At 33.4% G+C, this 26,678-nt stretch overlaps 1 protein-coding gene across 4 annotated transcripts; it reads left to right on the top strand.

Moving 5' to 3' along the window:
* Window positions 1-1,915: 1,915 nt before the first annotated feature.
* On the top strand, window positions 1,916-25,002 carry LOC122009895 (histone acetyltransferase GCN5-like). Of its 4 annotated transcripts, none has more exons than XR_006119696.1 (9): window positions 1,916-2,141; window positions 2,517-2,560; window positions 2,805-2,904; window positions 13,850-13,918; window positions 21,386-21,440; window positions 21,699-21,802; window positions 21,909-21,957; window positions 22,383-22,476; window positions 24,461-24,516. XR_006119696.1 is itself a non-coding variant. In XM_042566210.1 (9 exons), the coding sequence occupies exons 1-9, from the start codon at window positions 1,932-1,934 to the stop codon at window positions 24,765-24,767; spliced, it is 855 nt and encodes a 284-aa protein (XP_042422144.1). In that variant the 5' UTR covers window positions 1,917-1,931; the 3' UTR covers window positions 24,768-25,002. The 4 variants fall into 4 exon arrangements, 3 of the variants coding, with proteins under 3 accessions (XP_042422144.1, XP_042422143.1, XP_042422145.1); XM_042566210.1 differs by lacking the exon at window positions 21,909-21,957 and adding an exon at window positions 24,701-25,002 and having other exon boundaries at window positions 1,917-2,111; window positions 24,461-24,602; XM_042566209.1 differs by lacking the exon at window positions 21,909-21,957 and adding an exon at window positions 24,701-25,002 and having other exon boundaries at window positions 1,917-2,141; window positions 24,461-24,602.
* The last annotated feature ends 1,676 nt before the right edge of the window (window positions 25,003-26,678 follow it).

Here is a 26,678-nt window from a genome sequence, read left to right as displayed (position 1 = left end):
TGCTTTTTTGCTCCTGCCTTTCTTCATTATGATCAATTCTCAAACAACCTTTTCCCGTAATCCTAGCTAATCTATTGTGTCTGATAATTGCAGTTTAGTCCAAAAAAATTGGCGATCTGTAGAATATTCGGGCCTCGAATAGACTCAATGGGAAGAACTACATGAAATGGTCTCAGGGTGTCTGTCCTTACCTCAAGGGCAAAGGGAAATTTAGCCATAACCTTGGGACGATACTTTCCATGACTGATCATATGAAACTAAGATTTGAATATATGAAATGCTATTTTAATAATAAGATAAGAGGCGAAGAATAATTAAGAGGCATAGGCATAAAATTCCTATAGGAGTTTCTATTCAAAAGAAAGATGTTTAATAAAGATATCTTGATAATTGAGTGTTGATTTCCTGTAACTTAGGGTTGCATTTTACATCACGAGTCAACTGTATATTCCCATAATTTTACATTAGTACGAATTTAGCATTCATATTCAAGATAAACTTCTCAGTATATGCTGTAACATATATAGATGATATTGTTGAGAAAAGTGTAAAAGTATGAAACTGTGAAAGAGGTAAATAACAAGGGTGAGAATGAGCTTATGATTTAGTGGGAGGAAAGTAGGAGGGAAATTTAAATTTGTGAAAACTAAAAACATAAAATAGAGAAAAATAAAAATAAGTTAAACAAAAAATTGGGTCGATGTTGATGACACTGGAGAGAAATTTGAGTTTTCCAATTGATTTATATTGGTCAAAATTGGGGGAAGTGTTCCTTGGCCATGTCCTTGGTGGAAATGGAAGGAGGGGAAAGACACAGCGGAGAACTCTTTCCATAGGTTAATTTCCTTTATCAATTACTTATATCAAAGGGATGGCAAATCGAATGTATTGGGGAGAAAATTTAGAAGCTAACTGTTTTAAGCCTTGTAACATAATAGAATACATGATAAGTAAATCAACTAGAGAATAGTTAAGATGAATGAACACAAACTATCTATAAGAGTGTTAAAAATTTTGGATTTCTTATTCCACAAGGAGATCTGTGGTTTTCTTCTTTTAAATTTTCATGGGGGAAAAATCCATAGTTTTCTGGGATTGTTTTGCAGAAAAATTAATAAAATTGTGGTGTCACTCACCCTAAATTATTGATCATACCGTTAGGTTGTTGAGAAAACACATAAAAGTAACACAATAGAGATGAGAAGGAAAAAGATGAATGTGTGTGGTTACTTGAGAAGATAATTAAAAATGCTACTGTTGAGGAGCAATTAGATGTAGTTCTAAGAAATGATAAAATGAGAGACATTATATTAAGTTAGCATGCTCATGTTTAAAGATTGAAACCAATAAATTTAATAAGTTTTATAGTTACACAATTTGAAGCAATTGTGGTTGAAGGAGAGAGCGGTAGAGCCAGGTAGGCCACGGAAAATTCTGATTAGTACAACTCAAAATTTATATTATTAGTGAATAGTATGCATGAAACTCAATGAAGGGATAAGACCCAATGTAGCTAATCTTAAACAGTCACAAGTCTTATGACTAACATGTCTTGATAATGAGATTATGAGGCAATGTGGGATTGGGCAAAGATGCAGTGTAAATGTTTTCTGAGTTGGGATGATGGGATAATGGGTGGTTTCATTGTTTCTTTGGCATTGATGAACTCAATTGAGAGATTGAGCTGGGGCTAGAGTATTTTGTGTGCCATCTACTGCAATTTATTTCGACTTGGTCAAAATTGATCTTGCCTAAACTCCTCCCTTGATTGAACAGATGGTCTCCTATGCTGAATTTGTTTCGCATCACTTAAAATTTATTAACCTTCAGTCCAGAACTCATTATTGTGGAGCCTTTCTATTATGAAAAAATTTACCTTAATTTTAATTTAATTTCCACACCTTTTTGGCTTTTTAATATTCTAAATATTTATGCCTTACAGCCAGAGATTCGGGGAGATAGCTTTTTGTGCAATCACATCAGATGAGCAAGTTAAAGGATATGGCACAAGACTCATGAACCACTTAAAACAGCATGCTCGAGATGTTGACGGGCTAACTCATTTTCTAACATATGCTGATAATAATGCAGTTGGCTATTTTGTGAAGCAGGTGGCATCCATCGAGCCTTCTACATTTCATGTATTGAGCCATTTTGATTACATATATGGTTTACTCCCAAATAGTTATTCCTATGACTGTCAGAGAAAAGTTCTGTTTGTATAATTTTACTTTTTCATAGACATTTTAATTGTTTATCCTGACTGAATTTGGCCATCTTTGAAAAGTTATGCTTCCGGTAAATTGCAAGTTCATTTGTGCTTTTGTTTGCTATGCCGTGTTCTCAGATTTTTTTTTTTTTGACTTTTTGGTTGATGGTCATGCCACTAATTAACATGACTATTAGCATTAGGTCTTCAATTATTACTGGTTGTATTTTGGCGTTCATATCTACTGCTAGAAAAATCATTATTCAGCGTGAAAATAATTTGACTGTTGATAATTGTGTTTTTTTAGGGTTTTACAAAGGAGATTACCTTGGAGAAAGAAAGATGGCATGGGTATGGATTTTTGTCATTATTATTCCATAAATTTTACTTTCACCTAATTTTTGGATGTCTTGAACTTGCTCTGCTCCAAATTTCTGCATTATCTCTACTTTAGTTAGTCTTCTTATGCACATTGTCCTTGAAATTGTTCTCCCATTTCACTTTTTTGTGCTGTTGAACATTTTCTGAGACATTGCTGTGAAGTCGCAAATACCATTTATATTTCATTATTTGTCACATTATCTACTTGGTTAAGGTACATAAAGGATTATGATGGAGGCATTTTGATGGAATGCAAAATTGATCTGAAGCTTCCATACACTGATCTAGCTACCATGATTAGGCGACAAAGACAGGTTTGTTGGACTATGTTTCTTTGATTTTGGTGCTTTTTGTGCAAGGCTAATAGAAGATGATGTTGTTCTTAATCTACTAAGGGGCTCAGGATAAACTCTCTATTTTTGTTTGGTTGAAAGTGTCTTATAAGAAATTTAGATCAATATGGTATGTGCTCTGTGATTTTGATGTCTGTTTAACTTGTTTACTTACCCTTGAATGCTTTCTTGATTGGTATAAGTTGCCTTGTGTGTATTGGTATGGTTCTGGAATTGGTGTCTCTATCCTGATCTTTTGTGATGTTAAAATTATAGGTTTAGAGTCAAGAAGATAATGATTTTAATCTATCAAACAATATTGTTATGAAGTCTTCTCATTTCAAAACTCGTTTGAGTAATAATATCCTTGACCTTTATTCTTTACAAAAGTGTTTTTTAAGTTCATTTTATGTTTAATATAGAATTCTAGGATAAACAAATAATTTGAGATGGTATTGACGTATTCAAAAGCAACAAATATATTTAAATGAGTTAAAAAAGTGACCAATAAGTTTTAAAAAATTGATGAATTTAATCAATTGAAGTCGAACATTTGAAGGTGCAAGGGATGTAAGGGATAGAGGAACAGAAAACTTTAGTTGATATTCTTTCTGCAATAAATAGCAATATAAATGATTTGACTACTAGTAATGGATATCCTTGCATAAAAATCCATGAAGGTACAAACATGGCTTGAAGTTGATGGTTACATTTTTTAAAAAGTATTTTATAAATACTTTTTGATTGTTTGGTAATTCATGTGTTTGAATTCTATTTTTCTTCCTCTTCTTTTACTATTTTTATTTTTTTTACTCATATAAATGTTTTTATATTGTTTTTCATTGGTTTAAGTTTTCACATTAGCTTATACTACTATCTGTTTTCTCTTTATTTTTGTTTTTAATTTTTTTTCACATTAGGATTATTTTTGATATCTTTTTATAAAATATTCTTCATTATTGTTTTCTATTCTAATTTTATTTATGTACATGCTGCACCACAAAATTAACTAATAAAATGACTTGATGGTTAAGTAATCTACTCCCAAAGTATCAACATTTTCTTTAGTTTGGGTTTAGTTTGGGCTAATAGTGAGTTTTGTATTATGAGAGGGGAGAACATAAAGGAAAAAAGAGTTAGTGGAGAGGAAGAGAAGCTAGAGTGTACCTCTCTTGTTTAGATATATCATCAAATGAAAGAATTCTAAGATAAAAATTCTTATCTTTATTTTCAAAGAGGCAATTGTGAGTGTCGTCACTGATCTCTTTCTCCCCTTTATCAACAACCTTAAGTTTTTTTCCCAATCCCAATTGACCTTTTTCCTCTCTTACCACAATGCTTATTGTACTTCCTCATCACTACCTAGCCTAGTTTGTATATTGTGGCTACAACCCTTTATTGCTTATTCTTATTTTGTAGCCTCTAATTGTGCTTCTTCAGTAACCTATCCTCTAATAGTTCCCTTCATTGCCGTAATAGCTAACCCCTCCTTATGTGTCAAGTTTGTCCAAACCATTTGCAACCTACTCCCCTTTCTGTTCCTTTGTAGACTTTTTGTCTTTTATAACCTAACACCGCTCCCATTTCCCCCACCACCAATAGTGCCACAACCATTTATCCATCACTAATGACCACAACCTCTTTATCCTTAGGCTTCCATCATGTCCCATGGACCTTCGATCAATCACCAACTAGCATTGCTGTATGTAATTAGTAACTATAATTACTTTGACCCATAATGCTGATTAACAAGTCAAAAAATTGTATTTGGATCTCATTCTCCTTTTACAATCAGTAATCTCCTCTTGAATTAGATGCATAGGTGGTTGTTCTAGCTTTTCTGTAATGTATCCTTGTTATTATAGTAATCTAATCATGTGCTTGATCCATTTGATAGACGATATTAGGTAGCAAATGGTCTACCCACTACATAGAGCATATGTGCTATGTGGGGCATTTTTAATGACCACTTAAAACATTAAAGATATTTATATTGTAAAAATGATCGACATATTCATTCAGATTATAATTCTATATAAAAAAAAGTGCCAGTCATATGATGTACACCACAAGATTAGGAAATTTATCAATGCACGGGATCAATATCTAAAATTTTTGCCAGGTACAAAATAAATGCTATAAATAGCGTGGTCAACATATACCATTCCAGAAATTGAATACTACTTGGCATGGTATTCTTTCTTGTTGCCTATACTAATCATGCCAATAAGTGTTGTTAGATGTGACACTCAGGACACTTTGCACATTTTGGCACATGCCAAAATGAACTTAAATAATGTTTCTATTATTCTTTTTATAGTTTGTCTCTAAAATTCTAATTTAATCATTTATCTAATTATTAGAATTTTATTTTTAAGAGGAAAAAGTATCAAGGCTATAGGAGCAAGATTTCTAGTCTCAATACAAGCTATTTTTATCGTTTCAACATGGGACCAACATCAAGACCCCATCGACGTAGGTGTGCCAACCGTGCTGCTTGAGATCTGCGTCGTTAATCACAATCTTGTGTGCCCATGATTGGCACTGAATGAGACAATAGGAATCACTCGATTCCTTCTTCTGATCACATAGGAGCTGGCTGAAAGCTTATAAAAGAGGGTAGTTTACCAAAAGAGGTGGAGGCCAATAAGAAAGGCATAGAGTGGTGATGAGGGGCAGCGAGGCGTAGCAATGAGAGGCATCTTAATGTTTAAAAAACACTTACATTGTTGCATGTGATAATTTGTTAAGATTATAGGAGCAAAATTTATGCTATTGGTACAAGCTATTTTTATCATTTCAACATGGAACACGTAGGTGTGCCCATTGTGTTGCATGAGATTTGCATGGTTAACCATAGTTTTCTTGTGTTCCCATGATTGCCACTGAATGAGACAAAAGGATTGACATAGGAGCTAGCTGAAAGCTTATAAAAGAGGGGATTTTACCAAAAGAGGCGGTGGTAGTGAGCATTAACAAGAGGCCAATAAGAAAGGCATAGAGTGGTGATTAGTGCTAGCGAGAGGCGGCAAGTGGCAATGAGAGGCATCTTGATGTTTAAAAAACACTTATGGGGTTGCATTTGATAATCTACTTATGGGCGTGCAAGATATTGATAATGATTGGATAAAATATTGGAGCGATAATTAATTAGGCTTGATGGGTCATCAAGGATGTGTAGAGCTACATTGAGAGTCTACCTCTTGAAGATGGATCAAGATTAGAAAGCACTAGATTGACCTAAAGACCATTGTCGTAATGTAATATTTTGGGCTTATTTTGGGTAGCCTCTTGTAAGAATAAAGTATAATTCTAAGTAGGGTTTAATGTGTAGAGAACTTATTTAGCCTAAGGTGACTTAGGAAGGTTTAACATTATATTAGATGCCTAACCTTCGGTAGGTTGATTAAGATGGAAGATTTCAGGGGGAAGATCTTCAAGCTGGAGGTAGGCCGATCATGACCTTTTGTTTAGCTGATAGGCAGATCCTTGAAGCTAAACCTTTATAGGGTTGGCTAACTTGAACTTTTTGGTTAGGTAACTAAGAAAACCTTGTGTTTAAAGGTTGGTCTTTTTTGAGTCAACCAAAGATGGTTGAATTAGACAGTATGCTAATTTGATTAACTGAAAACTTTGGTTTGTTGACTAGAGGTAGCCAAGGTGAATTTTGTAGCATGATTGAGATTTGAATGTTGACGCTTAATGGTTAAATTCCCCTTAAAATTATCATTGTTGGTCCCAAGCCCAAGTTGAAAAAGGTTGAGGGTTGTGTTAGGTTGTCTGCCAACATCAAACATAGACTAATGTTTTATAAATAAATTCATCAAAGTATTGTGCTAATGCTAGGGTGTTCAATGGAAGGAACACATTACATGGTTGCTGTAATGTCAAGATAAAGTCCGCTATATCTCTATGAGAATTTGAATGTAATGTTAATATACAAAAGTTCTCACACTATGGATTGGATAAGAACAAACACTATAAAAATATTGATTGCCTTAGATTTGAAACATGAATACAGGAAAACTCACTGATAAAATAATGGAGGTAGTAGCTATGATGATTATAAGGCGAATTAGTATTTTGTGTGTATAAGAGATAAAATGGTTAGGCGAGAAGACAAAGATGATAGAGAACTCGGGTTTAAGTTATGATCATAGGAAAAGTAAAATAAGAAATGGGTGAGTATTATTGTAGATAGTTCATTAAAAGATGAAGTTGTAGTAGTTAGACAAGGGAATAGAATTATAGTCGTTAAGATAATAGTAGCGAAAGAAACTATGAGCGTAATTAACATATATGTACCGCAAGTAAGTTTAGATAAAACTATCAAATAAAGGTTTTAAGACGACCTAGATGAAGTATTGCAAAATATTCTGCCAAATGAAATGATTTTAATAGGAGATGATATAAATGGACATATTGGAGTAAAAAATGAGGAATATGAGAGGGTGCAGGGAGGTTATGAGTTTGGAATGAGAAATGAAGAAGGGAAAACTATATTTAAAAAGAGAACACTCGTTCACGTTCAAAGTGAGAATAATAAATCGCAAATTAACTTTCTTATGGTTAGGAAGAGGGATAGAAAGATTTGTAAAAAATGCAAGGTTATCCCTAGAGAAAGCTTAACTATCCAATATAAGTTAATAGTGTTGGATATACGACTCAAGTATAGTATCAATAGAAAGAAAATATATACGACTCCTAGAATTAAGTGGTGGAAGTTAAAAGAAGGGAAGCAAAATATATTTAAGAAGAAGGTAGTAGTACAAACATTAGGTGAAATATACGGTGACGCTAATATGACATAGGATAAAATAATATTAAAGTTGAAAATAATAGTTAAGAGTGTACTCGATGAGTCAAAGGACATGTACCACAAAGTAAGGAATTTTGGTGAAGGAATGAGAAAGTACAAGAGAAAGAAAAATGAACAACTTATAAGCTTATAAGGAATTATATATTTGTAAGAATGAGAAAAACTTAAAAAATATAAAATAGCCAATAAAGAGACTAAGAAAAAGTGGATGAAGTAAAAAATGAACTTTTAAACTATTATATAAAAAATTGGATACAAAAGAAGAAGAAAGAGATATTTATAGAATAGCTAAAGTGAGAGCAAGAAAGACAAAATATTTTATCCAAATACAATGTATTAAAGATGAATGCAATAGGGGACTAGTAAACGATGGAGAAATAATTGAGCGGTGGAAGAGGTATTTTTATTATCTTTTTAATGAAATTTTAGGTGATCAACTTAACTTAGGTAATTTAAGTAGGTTAAATGAGTATAGAAATTTAAATTTTTATTGTAGAATTCAAATTTCAGAAGTAGAACAAGCTTTAAATGAGATGCATAATTGAAAAGCTGTTGGACTAGATGATATTCCGATAGAAGTATGGAAGTGCCTAGAAAACAAGGTACTTGTAAAATTATTTAACATGATATTAAAAAAGAAAAGAAAATCTGATTAATGGAGGGTAAGTACTCTAATGTCCTTATATAAGAACAAAGGAGACAAAATTTTGCAAACTATAGGGATATTAAACTAATGAGTCATGTCATAAAATTTTAAGAAAGAGTAATAGAAAAAATATTAAGGAAGGAGATCATGGTACGGTGATCGAAAATTAATTTGGATTCATTTCTAGAAGGTCGACAATAGATCTTCTTAGACAACTAATCGAAAAATATCAAGAGCAAAAATAAGATCTACACATGGTATTCATTGACTTAGAAAAAACTTATGATAGAGTTCTAAGAGGAGAATTTACAAAAGAGATGTGTTAGTGTAACATATATTGAATTAATTAAGGATGCAGAGTAGCTAAAGCATTTTCAATAAAGATAGGGTTACATCAAGGATTAGTTCTAAATCTCTATCTTTTTACGCTAATTATGGACAAACTCACTACACATTCAAAACGCACTACTGTGGTACATGTTGTTTGCAGATATATTATTTTAGTAGATAAAACACGTGAATGAGTCAATGCTAAACTAGAATTTTAGTGGGAAACACTAGAAGAGAAATGTTTTAGGCTTACTATAATAAAGACAGAATATATAGAATTTAAGTTTAGCAATATTAGACGTAATGAGTTAATTAAGATAAGAGATGACGAATTGCCTAGATTGAGAGCTTGAAATATATAAGATCATTTTTGCAAAACAATGAAGGATTAAGAGAGATGTCTTACCTATAATACAAGCAAGATGGTTGAAACGGAGGAGAGCATCAGGTGAGTACCTCTAAAATTTAAAGAAAAGTTTTACAAAATCATATTTAGATTATGTTATATGAAGCTGAATGTTGGGCACTTGGGCACATGAGCAAAAAATAAGAGTTGTAGAAATGAGGATGTTAAGGTGGATGTGTGAATATATGAGAATAGATAGAATAAGAGATGAAAGCATTATAAAGATAGCCAAAGTTGCATCTATTGAGAAAAAACTCCGAAAGACACGTTGAGATAGTACGGGCATGCATTTAGATAACTAATAAATGCTTCAGTTAGGCGATGTAAAACTATGACAAGTACGTACATTAAATGAGGAAAAGGAAGATAAAAAAAACTTGGTTAGCAATAATAAAACAAGATAAAGTTTATTTAAGTATAAATGATGATATAGTAGGGGATAGAGCCTAATGGCGTAAAAGATCCATATAACCGACTCCACCTAGTGAGATAAGATTTGATTGTTATTGTAATAGTAGATACGATAATTAGAAAAAGAATAAATATTTTGTGTTTATAAAAGATAGTGGGCAGGAGAGAAGACAACAATACTAGAGAATTCAAGTTTAAAAAATTATAGTATGGAAGAAGCAAAATAAGTAATGAAATATGTATTGTTGTAGATAGTTTGTTAAAAGATGAACTAATAGGAGTAATTAGGAAGATGATAAAATTATAATTCTCATGATAGTTGTGGCGAAAAAAACTATATATATATATAGGATTAAATGAAAATATCAAATATATGTTTTAGGAATATCTAGATAAGGTTGTACAAATAATTATGCTAAATAAAATGATTTTAATCAGAGTAGATTGAAATGAGCATATAGAGGGTTATGATTTTGGAACAAGAAATGAAGGAAAAATTATATTTGATTTTGAGATATCATATGAATTTATAATAGCTAATATATTTTTCAAGAAAAGAGAAGATCAATTGGTTATGTTAAAAAATGAGAATAATAAGTTGCAAATCAACTTTATTACGGTTAGGAAAAAATATAGAAAGATTTATAAAAATTGCAAGGGTATCCCTTGAAAAAATTTAACTACCTAACATAGGTTAGTAGTGTTAGATATGCATCTCAAGTATTGATAGAAGGAAAACATGCATGATTTCTAAAATTAAATAGTGGAAGTTAAAGGATGGGAAACAAAGTATATTTAAGGAGATGATAGGAGCATAAGTATTAGAAGAAATATATGATGACTTGATTATGACATGAGATAAAATGATATTAAATTTGAAAATGGTGGCCAAGAGCATATTGGGTGAGTCAAAAGGACGTGTACAACCAAATTTTGATGGTGGAACGAGAAAGTACATGAGAAAGTGAAATAAAAACAAACAACCTTTAAGTTATTATATACTTGTAAGAATGAAAAAGATTAAAAAAGTATGTAACTAGTTAGAAAATAGTCGAAGAAGGTGGCGAGTGAAACTAAGAATGAAACTTTCGAACGATTATATCTATAGTTGGATATAAAAGAAGAGGAAAGAGATACTTAAAAAATAATTAAAATAAGAGAGAGGAAGACAAAAGATCTTATCTAAATAAGATACATTAAAGATGCATGCAATGTAGTACTAATAAATGATGATGAAATAAATGAGCAATTGAAAAGATATTTTCATCAATTTTTCAATGAAGATTTAGTAACCAACTTAACTTGGGTAATTTAAGTATGCAGAGGAGTATAAAAATTTAAATTTTTATCGTAAAATTCAAACTTCAGAAGTAAAATATATTTTAAATAGGATGCAAAATGGAAAACTGGTTGGATGAGATGATATTCCGATAGAGGTATGAAAGTGCTTAGGGAAGTAAAGTATCGAATAATGTATGAAATTATTCAAACTGATATTAAAAATGAAAAAAAATATTTAATCAATAAAGGTTAAGTACTTTAGCCCTTGTATAAAAATAAAGAAGACATACAAAATTGTGCGAATTAAAGAGCATTAAGTTAATGAGTCGTACCATGAAATTTTGAGAAAGAGTGATAAAAAAGACTTAGGAAGAAGAATACCACAATGACCAAAAATCAATTTGAATTTATACTTGGTGGGTCAAAAGTTATACATCTTCACAGACAATTAACTAAAAAGTATCAAGAAAAGAAGTATGATTTACACAAGGTATTCGTCAACCTATAAAAAACTTATGACAGTCTTGAGGGAAATTATATGGAAGATATTAGAAAAGAGAGGTGTTAGTGTAGCCATATTGAAACAATTAAAGACATGTATGAGCATATAATGACAAGAACGAAGACTTTAGGCTAATTAATTGAAATATTTCCTATAAAGATATGGTTATATAAAGAATTAACTCTAAGTTTCTATCGTTTTACACTAATCATGGATGAATTCACTAGATACATCCAAGATACGTTACCATGGTGCATATTGTTTGTAAATGATATTATTTTGATAGATGATAAACGTGAAGTAGTAAATTCTAAGTTCGAAACTTGATGGTAAATACTAAAAGTAAAAGGTTTTAGGCTTAGCAAAGTAAAAACAAAATATATAGAATTTAAGTTAGTAATGTTAGATGTAGTGCGTTAATTTTTAAGATAGGAGATGCTGAGTTATTTATAACAGAGAGCGATCATTTCCAAAACAATGGAGGAGTTAAGAGAGATATGTTAGATAGAATATAAGCAAGATGATTAAAATGGAGTAGAGCATTAAGTGTTTTTTATGATCGTAAGGTACCTCTCAAATTTAAAGGGAAGTTCTATAGAATGACGATTAGATTTGCAATGTTATATGAAATTAAATGTCGGGCTATGACTCAAGCACACATGTAGAGGATGAGAATCACACAGATGAGAATGTTAAGGTGGATGCACAGACATATGAAAATGGATAAGATAAAAAATTAGAAGTGAAAGTCGAGGTTGTATCTATTGAAGGTATACTTAGACAATCAATAAATGCTTTAGTTATGTATGTGAAACTATATTAAATATGCACATTAACGAGGAAGAAGACCAAAGAAGTAGATGGAACCCAATGGCGTAAGAAGATCCATATAGCCAACCCCATATAGTAAGATAAGACTTGGTTGATGTTGTTGATTGAAGTCATGCAGAAATGACCATTAGGCCTATTTTAAAAGCCAATTTAGTTGTTTTTTTTTCTTGTGAAATCACTCATATGAAAATATCTCTAATTATCTTATTCTTGCACCCAAATGCTAATGGATCACCAAGGGGATTTAAGGTTAATTAAGTTTTCATCTGCCACAATAAATTGTTTGAGCTTCTGATTTGCAAGAATTTAATCTTTTTTTTATTTCTTTTCCCTCTTCTCTAACTGGACCATTCGATCCTATTATGACTTATGTTGTTGGACTTATATCCGTGGCTGCTTAGATGACCTCAAAGCCTAGAATCACAAGTTATTTTGACTTTGTCATCCTCAAGCACACATTGGCTACATAGGTGAGTGCAAGCTATTAGGCGCAAGTCACTTGAACTGCTATAGGCAGTCATACAGGTTGGAGCAGATGTGAAGTGCCACTATGAGCAGCGGTTTTAAGAGAGTGGAAGGAGTAAATCCACAATTCCATGTTTACACTCTTGATTGGTATAAGACATAGGTGGCCATGTGATGGGTTGTATGACAATCATGGTATTGTTGTTGGTTATGAATGTTATGAGGCCACATATATCAGCACTTACATTATTGGTCTAACTCAATATACACTTGGTTGATGGTTATATTGCAGTAGAGGTGCAATATATGCATCAATGTATGCTATGCATTGTGGTTGATATTGTCATTTACTGTGTTGGTGGTTATGTTGGAACATTGTGCTTTTGATGCATTGCTGGATAGATTTTATTGCATTCATCCTTAATTATTATGATGCTTTGTTGATGATATGCCATTATTGTTGGGTTGTATTTGTTAATATTTATATTATTCTCGTTGTATTCTTGTGCTTGCTCCTCCTATGTCTATTGTTTATGGTATTGTTTGTCTAGTTGTCTTCATTAGATAGTTGTGGAGTGTTGTGTTTACTTGGTAATGTCTGCTATGTTTTCTTGATGTTTAGATATGTTTTCCTATGACACTAGGAATTAATGTTTGTTTATAATAAGATCATGCATGCCACCACAATCCATTAGTTAACCTGTGGCAGGGAAGGCACAAAGGTTCAAATAGCAGCCTACATTTTGAATCCTATGTTTGTTTTTTAGGCATATCTTTCTCAGACTCTTGAAGTTAGTATTTGCTTATACTAACGATTAATATCACACACATCACAATGATATGTCCTGTTTGGTGAAGTGGCTCATGATGTGATGTGCTACAAGGGTTCAAAGAGAGGCTTACATTTTGAGCATATATGGTGATAGAAAATGGTAATACATATTACATTATTTAGTCATTCAACTTGTTTTAGTAGAATTCTGAGTTGTCATTTTACAAAATCTGATTTCGTTGGTTTTCCCCAAACATATATATATATATATATATATATATATATATATATATATATATATGCATGCATAAATTTAAAAGGGACCTCGATACAATAGGGAGGTTGCTTTGTTGACCTACATGATAAAAGATTGATGGCATGATATGTTGTTTGAGCATTTTTCTAATTGTCAATCATATATGATAGAATAGCTTATTATTGGATCACTGATTTTGAATTTGCAGGCAATAGACGAGAAGATTCGGGAGCTTTCAAATTGTCACATTGTTTATCAAGGAATTGATTTTCAGAAGGTATGATGCGTTCTGTACATGTGCTTGTTGATCTTGTAGTTTGCAAAGCTGCACGCTCATATTACTTTAGGCATTCATCTATCTTCTCATGGCATTCACTTTTCACAAAGGTTTCTATGATCATTTTTATTGTATTAGAATAATTGTTCATTGTGTAGGCTATATGCTTCATTTGAAGTTCAATATAGTCATTGTTAATGTTTGAAAAATTAGGTTTAAATTCTTAGTTCAATATAGTCACGGGTTTCCTGTGTTGTAGGATTTTTTTTGATGAGTTCTATTTGTAAATGTAATTATTCTTTAATCCATTCATTGAATATTTGTCATAGTTTGAATGCTGGTTGACAACCTAACGCAACCCTCCTCCTTTATTTGGGCTGAGAATTATCCTTTAATATGGCATATATTATTTTATTTTTCTTATAATTATGCATAATATCAGAGTGTTACCCTTTGGGTGTTTTGTGGTTTCTGTTTTTTCTGCAGGCAAATGCAATGTTTTTGTTTTATTAGTGGTCATTTGAATGAGAGTGTTAAAAGTAAGGTGGTAGGATTCTCAATGTAGTGGATTTAGTCAAACACATGATTGGGAAACTTGAAACTTGACTAATCCTGGTATGATCAGCCTAGTTGGACTGGAATCAATGAATCTCAATTTGATTCTAGACGTTTTCTTGGACACTCCTTTGAGAATCTATGAAATCTTCAATAATCAAGGTGATGAGATTGATTAACTTTCATGATGAATCAATGGTAGTCGGTTGAGAATGGAAGAAATTGATCAAATTAGAGCAAAATAGCTTGATTCAGTTGACATTGTTGATTCCCATTTGAGAATCTTTCCAGATAGACAAGGTGGGATGGGTGGGGTTAATTGGTTGCAACAGATAAAAAGATCTAAGTGTCACGCTCTGCATGAGTTAGGCTTGCTGTAAAGTTGGTTTCGTTTACTGCACTGAACTGCAAAAATGTCATAGCAAAGACAGACAAATGTTGATCTAACTAAACTAAATCATACCTTTGAAGAAATTTGACTGGTACTATGCATAAATGTAATGTGATTGAAGACTCAGATCACACCGTCTCACCTTAGGAAAACTATACTTTAGTGGATCTGCACCTACAATGCCAGAATTTGACTCTCCTTCCCTTGAATCTGTTGTTGGAGATTGCAAATTCAGCTAAGTTGTTGTGCTCTTCCAGCTTGAGTCATCAAGCTCGCTTGTGAACCTGGATAATTCTTTATTTAGCTCCTGAAGAATGTCGTCTTTAGCCCATGCTGCTTCACTGCCAATTTTCATAGTTCGTAGCTCCTTGTCTTTTTGTTCGACTTTCTGCTTGAGGTTATGTGTTCTCTTTCATGAAGTTGCTCTGTATGCTTCGTTAGCTTATCTTCAAAACTATTCTGCAATTTCCCTATAGCTTATTTTCAAAACTACTCTCAGATTTGTGACCTCCTGCAGTTTCCGCTCATGTATTGTCCTTATGGTTGATTGGGCAGAATTAACATGCTCTAGCTCCTCACCTTCATTGCTTTGATAGGAGGCGTCCAGCATGGCCCACCACTCCTTCCTAGAAGAATGGGAGGTGGTTGTCAACTCGTCTGAATGGCTTTGTTAAGACCCTAGGACTGATCGAACTGGTTTTGATCCCGAGGGGTGGATTAGAAATAGCCCCAATGTCAAAAGAAGAGTGACCAGTTTCGCACCTTAAAAGAGGGTGCTTAAGCCTTCAATGTGTGATTGGAAGCGAGAAGGGCCCTAGGGTTTTGTAGTTGTCCGATAAGGATATGAGAACCAAACCCTAACTCCTGGAGCAATCTGTTGCACGTGCAAGGAGAAGATCAAGAGTTGACTGAAGAGGAGGTAGGGGATTTGGAGCAAGCAGATGGGAATTAGAGTAGAATAGGTGATGTGGGCGGCGACATGGGCAATGACACAAGAAGAAAATGGCGGGGAGGTGGACGATGTGCAAGCGAAGGGAAAAAATAGGTATTAAATTTGCAACTTTCCAAAAAAAATCTAAAATTTTTTAGAAATCACAACTAGGCGCTTTTAATTTAAATAATATAACATCTAGATCTAGATTTTGATTAATATTAGTTGTCTAGTTGAATCTTTGAGAGGAAGAGTGGTTTATTTGTTTTATTTTGAATTTTTTAGATATATTTTGGTTCCACTGATCCTTACGATCTCACCAATTTAATATGGCCAATACTTTAGGTGTGGGAAAATATGATTTTGTAATCAATATATATCTTTGGCTGTTTTTTTTATTATTATAAATCACATGATATAATGGTGTAGAGTTATTGTTGAGGCGTGAATGTATTGGATAAGTTTCGAGTTAAATACAAAATTCAATTTGCAATGTGCTATCAGAGACAATCTATTTTCTTTTATTCTCCTCTCCCTTCCACTATAATTGTTGGTGTAGGTTTTGAGTGATTAGGGTTTAGTTAATCTGGCGAATGTTTCTCCAAACACATTAGGGTTTCTTCAGCTCCCACCAAATTTGAGATAAAGATCTTTTTTATGCCTTGCTTATTTGGAGGTGCAGATGAGAGAAAGGATGAATTGGATACCATGGATAATTTTTTGGACATTTTTTCATTTGCTCAAAATTGGGCTGAACGAACTTCCCTTCCTGCTCTGTGCCTCAGTAGAATCTCATGCACGGCGTCATGAGGTTGCTAGTGGCTACAAGAGAGGCAGTTCACAACTGTGAGCGACCTTGCTTATGAACAACCTTGCTTGCGGCCACAGGTGAACTGAGTTGCCACGAACTCGGATTGGTCTCTTTTATCCTTCTTCTTTCCTTTCCTTTTTTTTTTCTGCCTTGGATTCCTTATTCAATCCACACCTCGGACTAAATTGAGATTAGTGCTTTCTCATAGTTCGAGTGTTGCCACCTTCGAATCTGAGTCGAAGGAACAAATTCACCTCAATCAATCTTTCCATGGAGTTTGATAATTTGCACGACAACGAGCTGAACCCCTGATCCAAATCCAAACCCAAGAGTGTGATATCGACCAAGCTATAACCTCCAATCCTCTAGGCACGAGTGTTCTCCTCTCCATTCTGCCTTAGGTTTCTTAAGAAGGATGAGAGCTAGAGGTTGACATGTTTGTTCAAGTTCGACAGTCCAAACGAGCTTACCAGCTTACCCTTATGATGAAGTTTGACTCTCTGAAAACCGCTAGAGATTTTTACTCTACCTACACCAAGTGCATTGACATTCGTATTTGCAACAACTAGTCATTTACCTCCCAAGTCAACGATGCAAGTGCTTCTTGTGCTCGAAACAGGATCGTTCGTTGAAGAAGGACCACGCTTTTGACCTTATCCAAAGCAGCGCAACCAAACGTCCTCTCCTAGGAAGGTTGCTATGCAATGCTCCATGTCAACCATCGTGACAATGACCCCATTGCCATCCACTTGGTATTTCTCCCCAATCCATCTTGTTTTATGCAGAAGAAACTTGCAAAGAAGCCTTGAGAACTTCTGGTCTACCCAGCTCCTCAACCCCATCAGAATGGGTTAGGTCCTGGTGGTCTTGAAATAGTTTAAAAGGATGCTGGCTGATAATCCTGCATTCTTCTATGCAATTCAAGTAGACCAGAATAATTGCGTCTCTAATGTTTTCGGCACTGATGCTTGAGCAAGGATGACATATAGCTACTTGGATGATGTTATTGCCTTTGACATGACCTGCCAAAGAAACAAGGTAGCTTATTGTATTTGCTCGTATATTCATGACTGATGAGAGTGTGGCTGCTTTCATTTGGCTGTTTGAGACATGGCTTGGATTGATGAGTGGGTGCAGGCCAATTTCTTTCATCACTCCTTACAATGAATCCATTACTTCAACTGCAGCTAAGGTGTCTCCAAATGTTCGGCATAGGTTTTGCAAGAGAGACATTTTCAGTAAGTGCAACTGCAAGGATAAGGCTGAATTCAAAGTGTCTGAATGAATCTGAAACTGTTGAAGAATTTGATTCATGTTGGAGATCATTGTTTTAGTAGATATAATTTGGAGGATAATATGTGGTTACGAGAATTTTATGCAATTCAGGAGAAATGTGTTCCATTGTTCTATAGAGGCATGTTCTTTGGAGACTTTTTTGGTGCTCCAAAGGTGGAAACCATGTACGAAATTTCCCAGAGGCATTCAATGACAACCACCACTTTACGCGATCTAGTTACTCAATTTGATAAAACAATGGCAGGACAATTTGAGAAGGAACTACAGGCAGACTTTGAACAAGTCACACCAAGCCTGTTTTGAGGACTTCATCACCAATGGAAAAGCGAGCTCAGAAGTATGTACAAAAACAATTTTTGAATTATTCCAGGAGGAACTCAGAGTCATCTGGATTTTTGATGGAGAAGGCCACAGATGGTATTAATAAGTACATGTTGCAAAAGTTGAGGATGCAAGTATGTATGGTGACACAGTGTTCCAGCAACTGTATTAACCAAGGTTTGAAGTGCCGTTCCGTGCCGCCCGGCACGGACGGTTTTTACCGTTCCGCCGGGCGGCCGAAATCGGCACGGGAGGCGTCCCCGTCTCGGCGGCGTCGGAGGAGACACAGGACGCCTCCTTTGGCGCTGGAGGAGACGCGGGACGCCTCCGGCGGCGTCCCGCGGCACATTCGGCAGCGAAGGCGTCGTGCAGAAGGCGTCGCGCGCGACGCCTTCTGCGGCGCCGAAATCGTCCGGCAGGGTCGCCGGACGCTTCCGGCGACCCTTCCGGCGCCGCCGGACGCCCCCCGCGAGATCGCGATGATCGATCGCGGGCGGGCGTGATCTCGGGTACGCGTTTTTTTTTTTTTTTTTTCTGTTTTTAATAATTATTTATTTTATTTTATTAATTTAAACAATTCCTAAGGAGGATGGGTAGAGGATGTGTAATATTTCGAAGAGGCTTTTATAAACCTAGTTAAATTATCCTAATAAAATATATAAAAAAATATATTTAAAATTAAAATAAATTAAATAAATTAAATAAATTAAATAAATTAAATAAATTAAATAAATTTTATTAATTAATATACTGAAAAAAATAATATTTTAAATTTCATTTAAAAATTTTAAAAAATATATAATAATTCTTATTTATATTCTAATATATTTTTATTATTTTGAATTTCATTTAAATTTTTTAAAAAATGTAAAATAATTCTAAAAAAAATTTAAAAATTCTAATAAATTATATTTATATTCTGATTTTTTTTAAAATTTTTTACTTGATATTTTTTACTATTTAAAATATATATTATTTAATTAATAATTAATTAAATAAATAAATAGTTAATTTATATAATTATTATTAATATAAAATAATATCTTGTATTATTATTATTATTATTATTATTATTATTATTATTATAGATACTTCCATTTTAATTTGAATTATTGATATATCAATTCTATTTAAATAAAATTATTTTTAATTATTTTTTCTAACAATATTAAATTATTCAATAATTGAGAACTTATAATAAATCAATATACAACTTATTTTTATATACACAATAAACATATTTATCTTATCATTATTATAGATAAATAAAAAATACCGAAACTATATTGGCACGGCACGATACGATACCGAAACCGTATTGTTCCGGCTTGAGACCGAAACCTCGGCACGGGTCGAAATTTTAAACCATGGCATTAACTGTAGCTGTTCTATGTTTGAGTTTTCAGGGATACAAGATAGGCATGTGATTAAAGTTTTGATAATTATTGACATTCTTACACGTCTAGATGAATACATCTTGAAAAGGTGGATTAAAAATGTCAAAAGCACGGATTTTTCTCATATTCCTTTGATCAGCTTCGTAGCTGGATTTTTCTTTTTTCATGGCCTTCACTGATTTTTCCTTTAGCTGAATTTCTTTTTCCTTGTTCCTCTACTTTTATTGTTGATTTTTTCTTTTACTTGTGTTATAGCTGAATTCCTTTTGTCAGATTTTATAACTGGAAATTTCCCTTTTACTTGACCTACTATCGATTTTTCCTTGCACCAAATGAAGCTAGCTGTAGTTCAGCCTCCTACTGCCATTTCTTTTTTCTGTTACCAGCGTTCGTAGCTGGATTCTTTTTACCAACCTTCATATTTGGATTCTTTTTATCAACCTTCATATCTAGATCTTTTGCTGTTGCTCGGCTTCCATTGCCATTTTTTTCACAATTACCAGGTATGAAACTTCATAGCTAGATTTCTTTTACTAGCTTTTGTAGTTGGATTTCTTTTACCTTCATTGCGATTTTTTCCAGTCCCTCACTATTTTTTTTGCTAGTTTTGATTTACAAAATGTCAACTATAGCACGGTCAGAAGAGGTTGAGAGGCGCAAATTTCATATTGGTGATCTAAACAAGCATTTAGGTACCTGTTCATTGGTCTGTGGACAAGGATTTGAAGAAAATGATTGGACATGCTAAAGAACAGGATGAACTCTACTATCTTGAAACATCGGTTATTCCTCAACTAAAAAATGGTATAAGTGTTATCATCCTCCATCAAAGAAGTTTTATGTGTCACATTAATTTCAACGAATAGAGACCTTCACCACATCTTATCTTCGGGGTAGAATTTCACATCTTAATTCACAATTTGGTACATATGATCAAATGAAACACATTGATATTGATACACTTTATCAATGAGAAACTAGAGAGCAGATTTATAGCTCTTATGCATTCACGATTTGTATTGTGGACAATTTTTAGATATATTTACTTGAGGTTTAAGTAGTTTAGGATTTCAAAGTATCGTATCCAAGATGAAAATGATAAATATCTATTCACCATCTGGAGGGGGAGTGTGGGAGATTTTGTAATCATATATATCCCTAAAATTTTTACTGAAAAAAGGATTTTTATTTTTATCAATCTATAAAAGGGGGTTAGCATCTTGTGTATTGGATAAGTTTTGAGTTAATACAATTTTCAATTTGCAACATTAGGTTTTTCAAATGATTTGGCCAATATTACCTCCCGTGGTCACACTTTCTATTTTAGGTTTGAGGATTTTATCATGAATCTTAGGCACATGTGTTTATCTATTATTTGAATGCAATATTTCTTCTCTCTAAATCCTGAAGTTACTTCCTACTTATTAGGACTTGGAGTAGTGGGAAAGCTAGCATTTTCAAGCTTTGTAGTTTCATTTGTTTGCATCTGAACCTTTTTTTTTTGTATGATCATCTAATAACTATATGATTTAACTAGCACAATTTTACAATAGCCATGTAGGGAGTTAGCATGTTTCTCAAATTAAGGATATAATTTTGTTCTTAAAGTTGCAAGAATTATTTACGTGCAATGTGCCATATGAATCCTATGCATGTTTCCCTAGAAGCATACTTGGGATTTTCTTCTGTTGGACTACGTATGTTTTCCATGTTTTCAACATGTTTCCTTAGTCAATGACTGACCAGTATATTTTGTCCTGTCCAGAAAGAAGCAGGTATTCCTAAAAATCCAATTAAAGTTGAGGACATTCCTGGTCTCAGTAAGTGTTGCTTATAAATACCATATTTTGAATTTATTTAATTTTGAAATAAGAAAAAGAGAGTTCTTTTCCTTCTTAATATAAAGAGGATCTTGTGAATGCCAGAAAGAAGTCTTATATTTGTAGTTTGGATATTATGAGTATCACTAGCCCTACCTTATTCTGTTCATCCTTTTAGTTTTGACACGTACCTTTCTTGTTCGCTTACTGCTATCAACATGCATCGGATGAGTGACTATACATTTTGGTACTGTTTAGAGGATGCTGGTTGGACTCCAGACCAATGGGGCCACTCAAAATTTAGGACAACAAATGCTTCAGAGCGCCAGCAGCTTAATAATTTCATGCGAAATCTTCTAAAGGTTAATTTATGTTTTGGGGTTTTATTAGATTTTTTTTTTGTCTTCTGATGAGTTTTTACCTGCCTGTTAAGTCAGAAAAATTTTAAACATTATGCTGTATATCTAGAGTGAATCTAAATTCATGGACCATGCTGGGAAATCAGCGAGGATAACAGGTCTGTTATGCTGTAGCACATACTAGATGTGCCCATTCTTCTTTTAGGATCTGATATATTTACAGTTGAAACTATCAGTGCAGTCATGGTTTATAGCATTGCATCTTTAGCAAGTTAATGGTTTGATAAATATCAAGAAGGTTGCACTACATGTACGAATGACATTATCCCTTAAAAGGAAAATCCTTCACCTATACTGAATGAGATTTCTTATTGTTGAATTTATGCAAAACATTATTGTTGGAATTTGTTCAGTTGTATTAGTCTATCAAAAGAATTATTAATTACATTGGACTCTACTCGCTGAACTTTTTGTGTCTCTACCTTTTTCTGTTGATGGAAAGAATTAATGGAAATTAAACATCCCAATTATTTTATTCTATTTCATATTGTATATTTTTAATTCCATGTTTAACTTCCAACAGCTCATGTTTGAACATCCTGATGCATGGCCATTCAAGGAACCAGTAGATGCTCGTGAAGTGCCTGATTATTATGATATTATAAAAGATCCTATGGGTAAGTGCAATAAAGATTTTTCTTTCTAGTGCCTTGTGTATTGTGTTTTTTTATATCAAACCGTAGTTTTTTTAGTATGGTGTGTTTGATTCATGGGAATTTCCATTCTATTCCCCAAGAATTTTCATAGAATAAGTATTCCTATATTTAGTAGCAAATATAACTTTGGAATACTTGTTCCATGAAATAGATATTCCAAATGAATAGTTATTCCTTGTTATATTTCAGGAATACTGTTCCTTTCTATTCAAGCTTCAAATAATTCATGCATTTGGGAACGGACAGACTGGTGAGGTCAATCAATCTGTTTGAGTTGTGCAGGTAGATCCATGTGGATGGGCTAGGCTGGTCAGGCCATCTGGATGGGCTGGGTGGTCTGGATGGCTGGTCGGTCTGGGTTGGCTGATCCATCTAGTCAGGTCTGCTAATGATTTGATCTATCTGGTCAAGTTGGCCAAGCTTGCCAGTTGGTTGGGGAAGACTGGTTGCGCTTAGCAAGCTAGTCAAGTGGACAGGCTAGGAGGTCTGATTACGCTGGTTGGTCGGTATGATCAGTTGGGCTGAGGGGCTGATCAGGTGTATGGGCCAGGAGGTTTGATTAGGTCAGCAACTTGTGCAAGATGAGTTGGACATATTATTTTTATAGGAAATTATTTTTCATTGTGAAAAGTGAAAACTATTGCTTTTATTATTTCGTATAATATTTCACCAATCAAACATAAGAATAAGCTTCCATGTTAATTCTACTCCATGAACCAAACTATATAAAATAAGTATTCCTCATCTCATCTATTCCTTATTGATTCTATGCCCAAAGATTAAGGGGGTGTTTGGTTGATGAGTTTAGGAATGAGGGAATGGAATGATAATAAAAGATAGTGTTTGGATTATGGGTTTGGGAATAACAATTTGGGAATGATTTCTAGATTTATGGGAATCAATAAAACCCATATAACTAGGTGGGTTTCATTTCCATTCCCATTTTCATTCTACCTTACTATCAAATCCATACTCATAATCATTCCTATCATTTAACCAAACACCACCTAACGCTTTATTTCTTGTGTCTTCCATTCTGTAAATCAATGGCTCTATTATAGATTGTAGTTCCTTCATGATTTAATTGCTTTCGTACTAGTTTTCTGCTTTGTGACATACTGTATCTGCATGGAACATATTGTGCCATCATAGTTCCTTCCAGGTACTTTTATATTTATCTTTCGATGGAAAAGATTTTGAGTTACTGAGATTTGACCTTGTTTTATAATATATATAATGGATGTTGTGACAAGCTTCAGGCACTGTTAATTAGGGATGTAAACGAGTCAAACTGAGCCGAATGGTATTAGGCTCGAGCTTGGCTCGTTTAAGTTATATTCGGACTCGAGCTCGGCTCGAGCTCGAATCAAACTTTTATTACAAGGCTCGAGCTCGGCTCATTTTGGAATTATCAAGCTCGCAAACAGTTCGAGCTCGGCTCGTTATTAGCTCGATTACCATAGTTAACGAACCTGATTCGTTAAGCGAGTTTGGGCTCATTTTCGAGCTCATTTTAGAGTTCGTTTTTTTGACTCGTTTTAAAACTCATTTTTTGGCTCGATTTAAGGCTCATTTTAAGGCTTGTTTTTTGGCTCGTGAGCCTACAAACGAATACGTTCGCGAGCTCACGAGTCGAATATCCTTAAGCTCGAGCTCGGCTCGATAAAACTGTCGAGCTCGAAATCGAGCTTGACTCGATAAGATAAATGAATGAACTCGAACGAACTTTTTATTGAACCGAACTCCGAATAATTCGCGAACCGTTTGGTTCATTTACATCCTAATTGTATTGGCTCATGAAATAAGCTTACTGCTGCTATGTTACCAGATTAACTATGTTCTTTTCTCGCCGTTTATTATTTTTTTTTCTGCTTCAAATTTCTCTTGTATGGAAGTCAATTGAACATGGAAACCTGGATTAATGGTACGAGTTTCTGCTGTGCAGATCTAAGGACCATGTCTAAGAGGCTAGAGTCAGGACAGTACTACGTGACCTTCGAGATGTTTGTGGCTGATGTGAAGAGAATGTGTGGAAACGCACGCACCTACAACTCCCCAGAAACAATATATTTCAAGTGTGCAAATAGGTGGGTTCGCAGGAACAGCGTTCTCTCGTAGCCCACAGCAAGTAACCTGTTTCTTAATTTTCATAGGATCATTTTTTTTTTTTAATTTTTGATTTCAGGCTGGAAAACTTTTTCACAAGCAAGGCCCAAGCTTACATTCTTCAAATTTCAAGCAAGAGTTCATAGGAATTACGCATGTAATTGTGGCTTGCCCCATTGCTGATGTGCCTTCTGGGTTCTAGAGGATGCTTATTATTCTACATCAACTATTTTCCGAGTTCATTTAGGGCAGTGGTAGATTTGCTAGACTATTGAAAATTCTGGTTTTTCATTTTTTTATTGTGCCAGTTTTGTTGTAAATTATATAAGAAACTTGCTATCTATGGGACACTGAAAAATGGTCAAGGATGTTCATTGCAAACCTCGAGTAGAATTGTACATTTCTCGTTCGTAGTGATTATAAACAAGGAAATAATGTTCATTATTGGTTCAAACAAGTTGAGCTGACAATGCTGAAAATGTCGTTATAAAATAAAAATGTTGCGATCCTATTTGACATAAAATACGATTAAAGAGACGATTCGTAAGTAATGTGACATAATTTAAATATATAAATGACTCGAATTGCTCCAGTTATCAAGTTGCATAAATCCTAATAACGTCTTATGTTACATATTTTTCGACGGTTTAATTCACTTTATCACACATTATTTTTAAAATTTGTAATGAATATTGTATTTGTTTATATAGTTCTATGTTGAATGAATGAGAAAATTTGGTGGGTCTGAATATGTCTTGGCTATTTGTATTAATGATTAGTAGTTATAGATGATTTATTTTTTTTATGTTGATTTAGAGATAAGTTGGCGGGGTACGAGCCGAGCAAATTATATTTTGTCATATTTAACAAGATGTTTTATTTTATTATAGTAAAAAGTGATAACTCTTAATTAGGAGGACTTCTAGGATTGCTCAATTTAATTTGAAAGGGAAGTAAATTAGGAAGATTTTATTCAGCATGGTGACCTGTATGAGGTCAGGTGACCTGAATATATTTTTGAAACTTAGTGCCCATCATCGAAGATACTTTGACAAAGAAATGCAATCCAATATAAAATATTTATCAGATTGATTTAGCCAAATTCACATTTATATGAACCTTGGATAACTTTGATATTGTTCTCTCGGATGGGTCTAGTGGTAGCGCATGAAATATTGTCACAATGAGATCTGAGGTTTGAATCTCGGCAAAGACGAGGTAAATACCTTCCTTATGTGTTAGTCATTATTCCAAAGGCTAGTAGCCGTCCGTGATTTACCTCCTTCGTATTGGTCTTGGGATGAGTTGACGGGGGTATTAAGGATGAACGTATTCACCTTTTGCCACAATTGGATAACCTTGATATTGTCAAAATAAAAGATAAAAAATAAGACTAGATATATATTCCTGACAGCAAAAGTAGTTCAAATGCAACCTTAGTTTTGAATTTTGAAACATTTCAACTGATTAAGTCATTTTGATTAAAATGATTTAATAGTTTAAATGTTCTAAATTATAAAATAAGATTGGATTAATGCTTACGGAGTCCAGAGTCATGGCAATTTTTTTAGTTTTTTTTTTTTTTTGGAAAACTATGATTTTTTTTAGAAATACATATCCATTCATCATTCTTTATAAATGTGCTTGCGTGTAATATAATAATATATAAATTATTTGAGTATTTGAAAATTTAAATTATTTGGATTTTTTAGTGTCACCCTTATGAACCAAGAATTAATTATTCTATGTAATAATGACGCTAGAAAATCCAACAAACTTCCTTATGAAAAATATTATTTTAATTTAATATTATACTTGTCTTAATAAAAAAAATTAAGAAAAATATATTTTTTAACATCGTCGGCCTAAAATATTTATAGAAGTTTATTTGATTATAGTGTTGTCAATTCTAAGATATTAGATTAAAGAGAACTATATTTTTTTATATAAAACAATCAGAGAAAATTAATGATGAGAAAAATTCATAATAATACGCTGTAGTTGAGTCTTGAACTCTAGATCATTGATTGTTTCGCTTGTGGAATTACTAATAAACT

The sequence above is a fragment of the Zingiber officinale genome, chromosome 8A, assembly GCF_018446385.1.
Source record: "Zingiber officinale cultivar Zhangliang chromosome 8A, Zo_v1.1, whole genome shotgun sequence".
Taxonomy (NCBI): domain Eukaryota; kingdom Viridiplantae; phylum Streptophyta; class Magnoliopsida; order Zingiberales; family Zingiberaceae; genus Zingiber; species Zingiber officinale.
The sequence above is the reverse complement of the archived record's forward strand: the minus strand, read 5'-3'. Positions and strand labels throughout refer to the sequence as shown.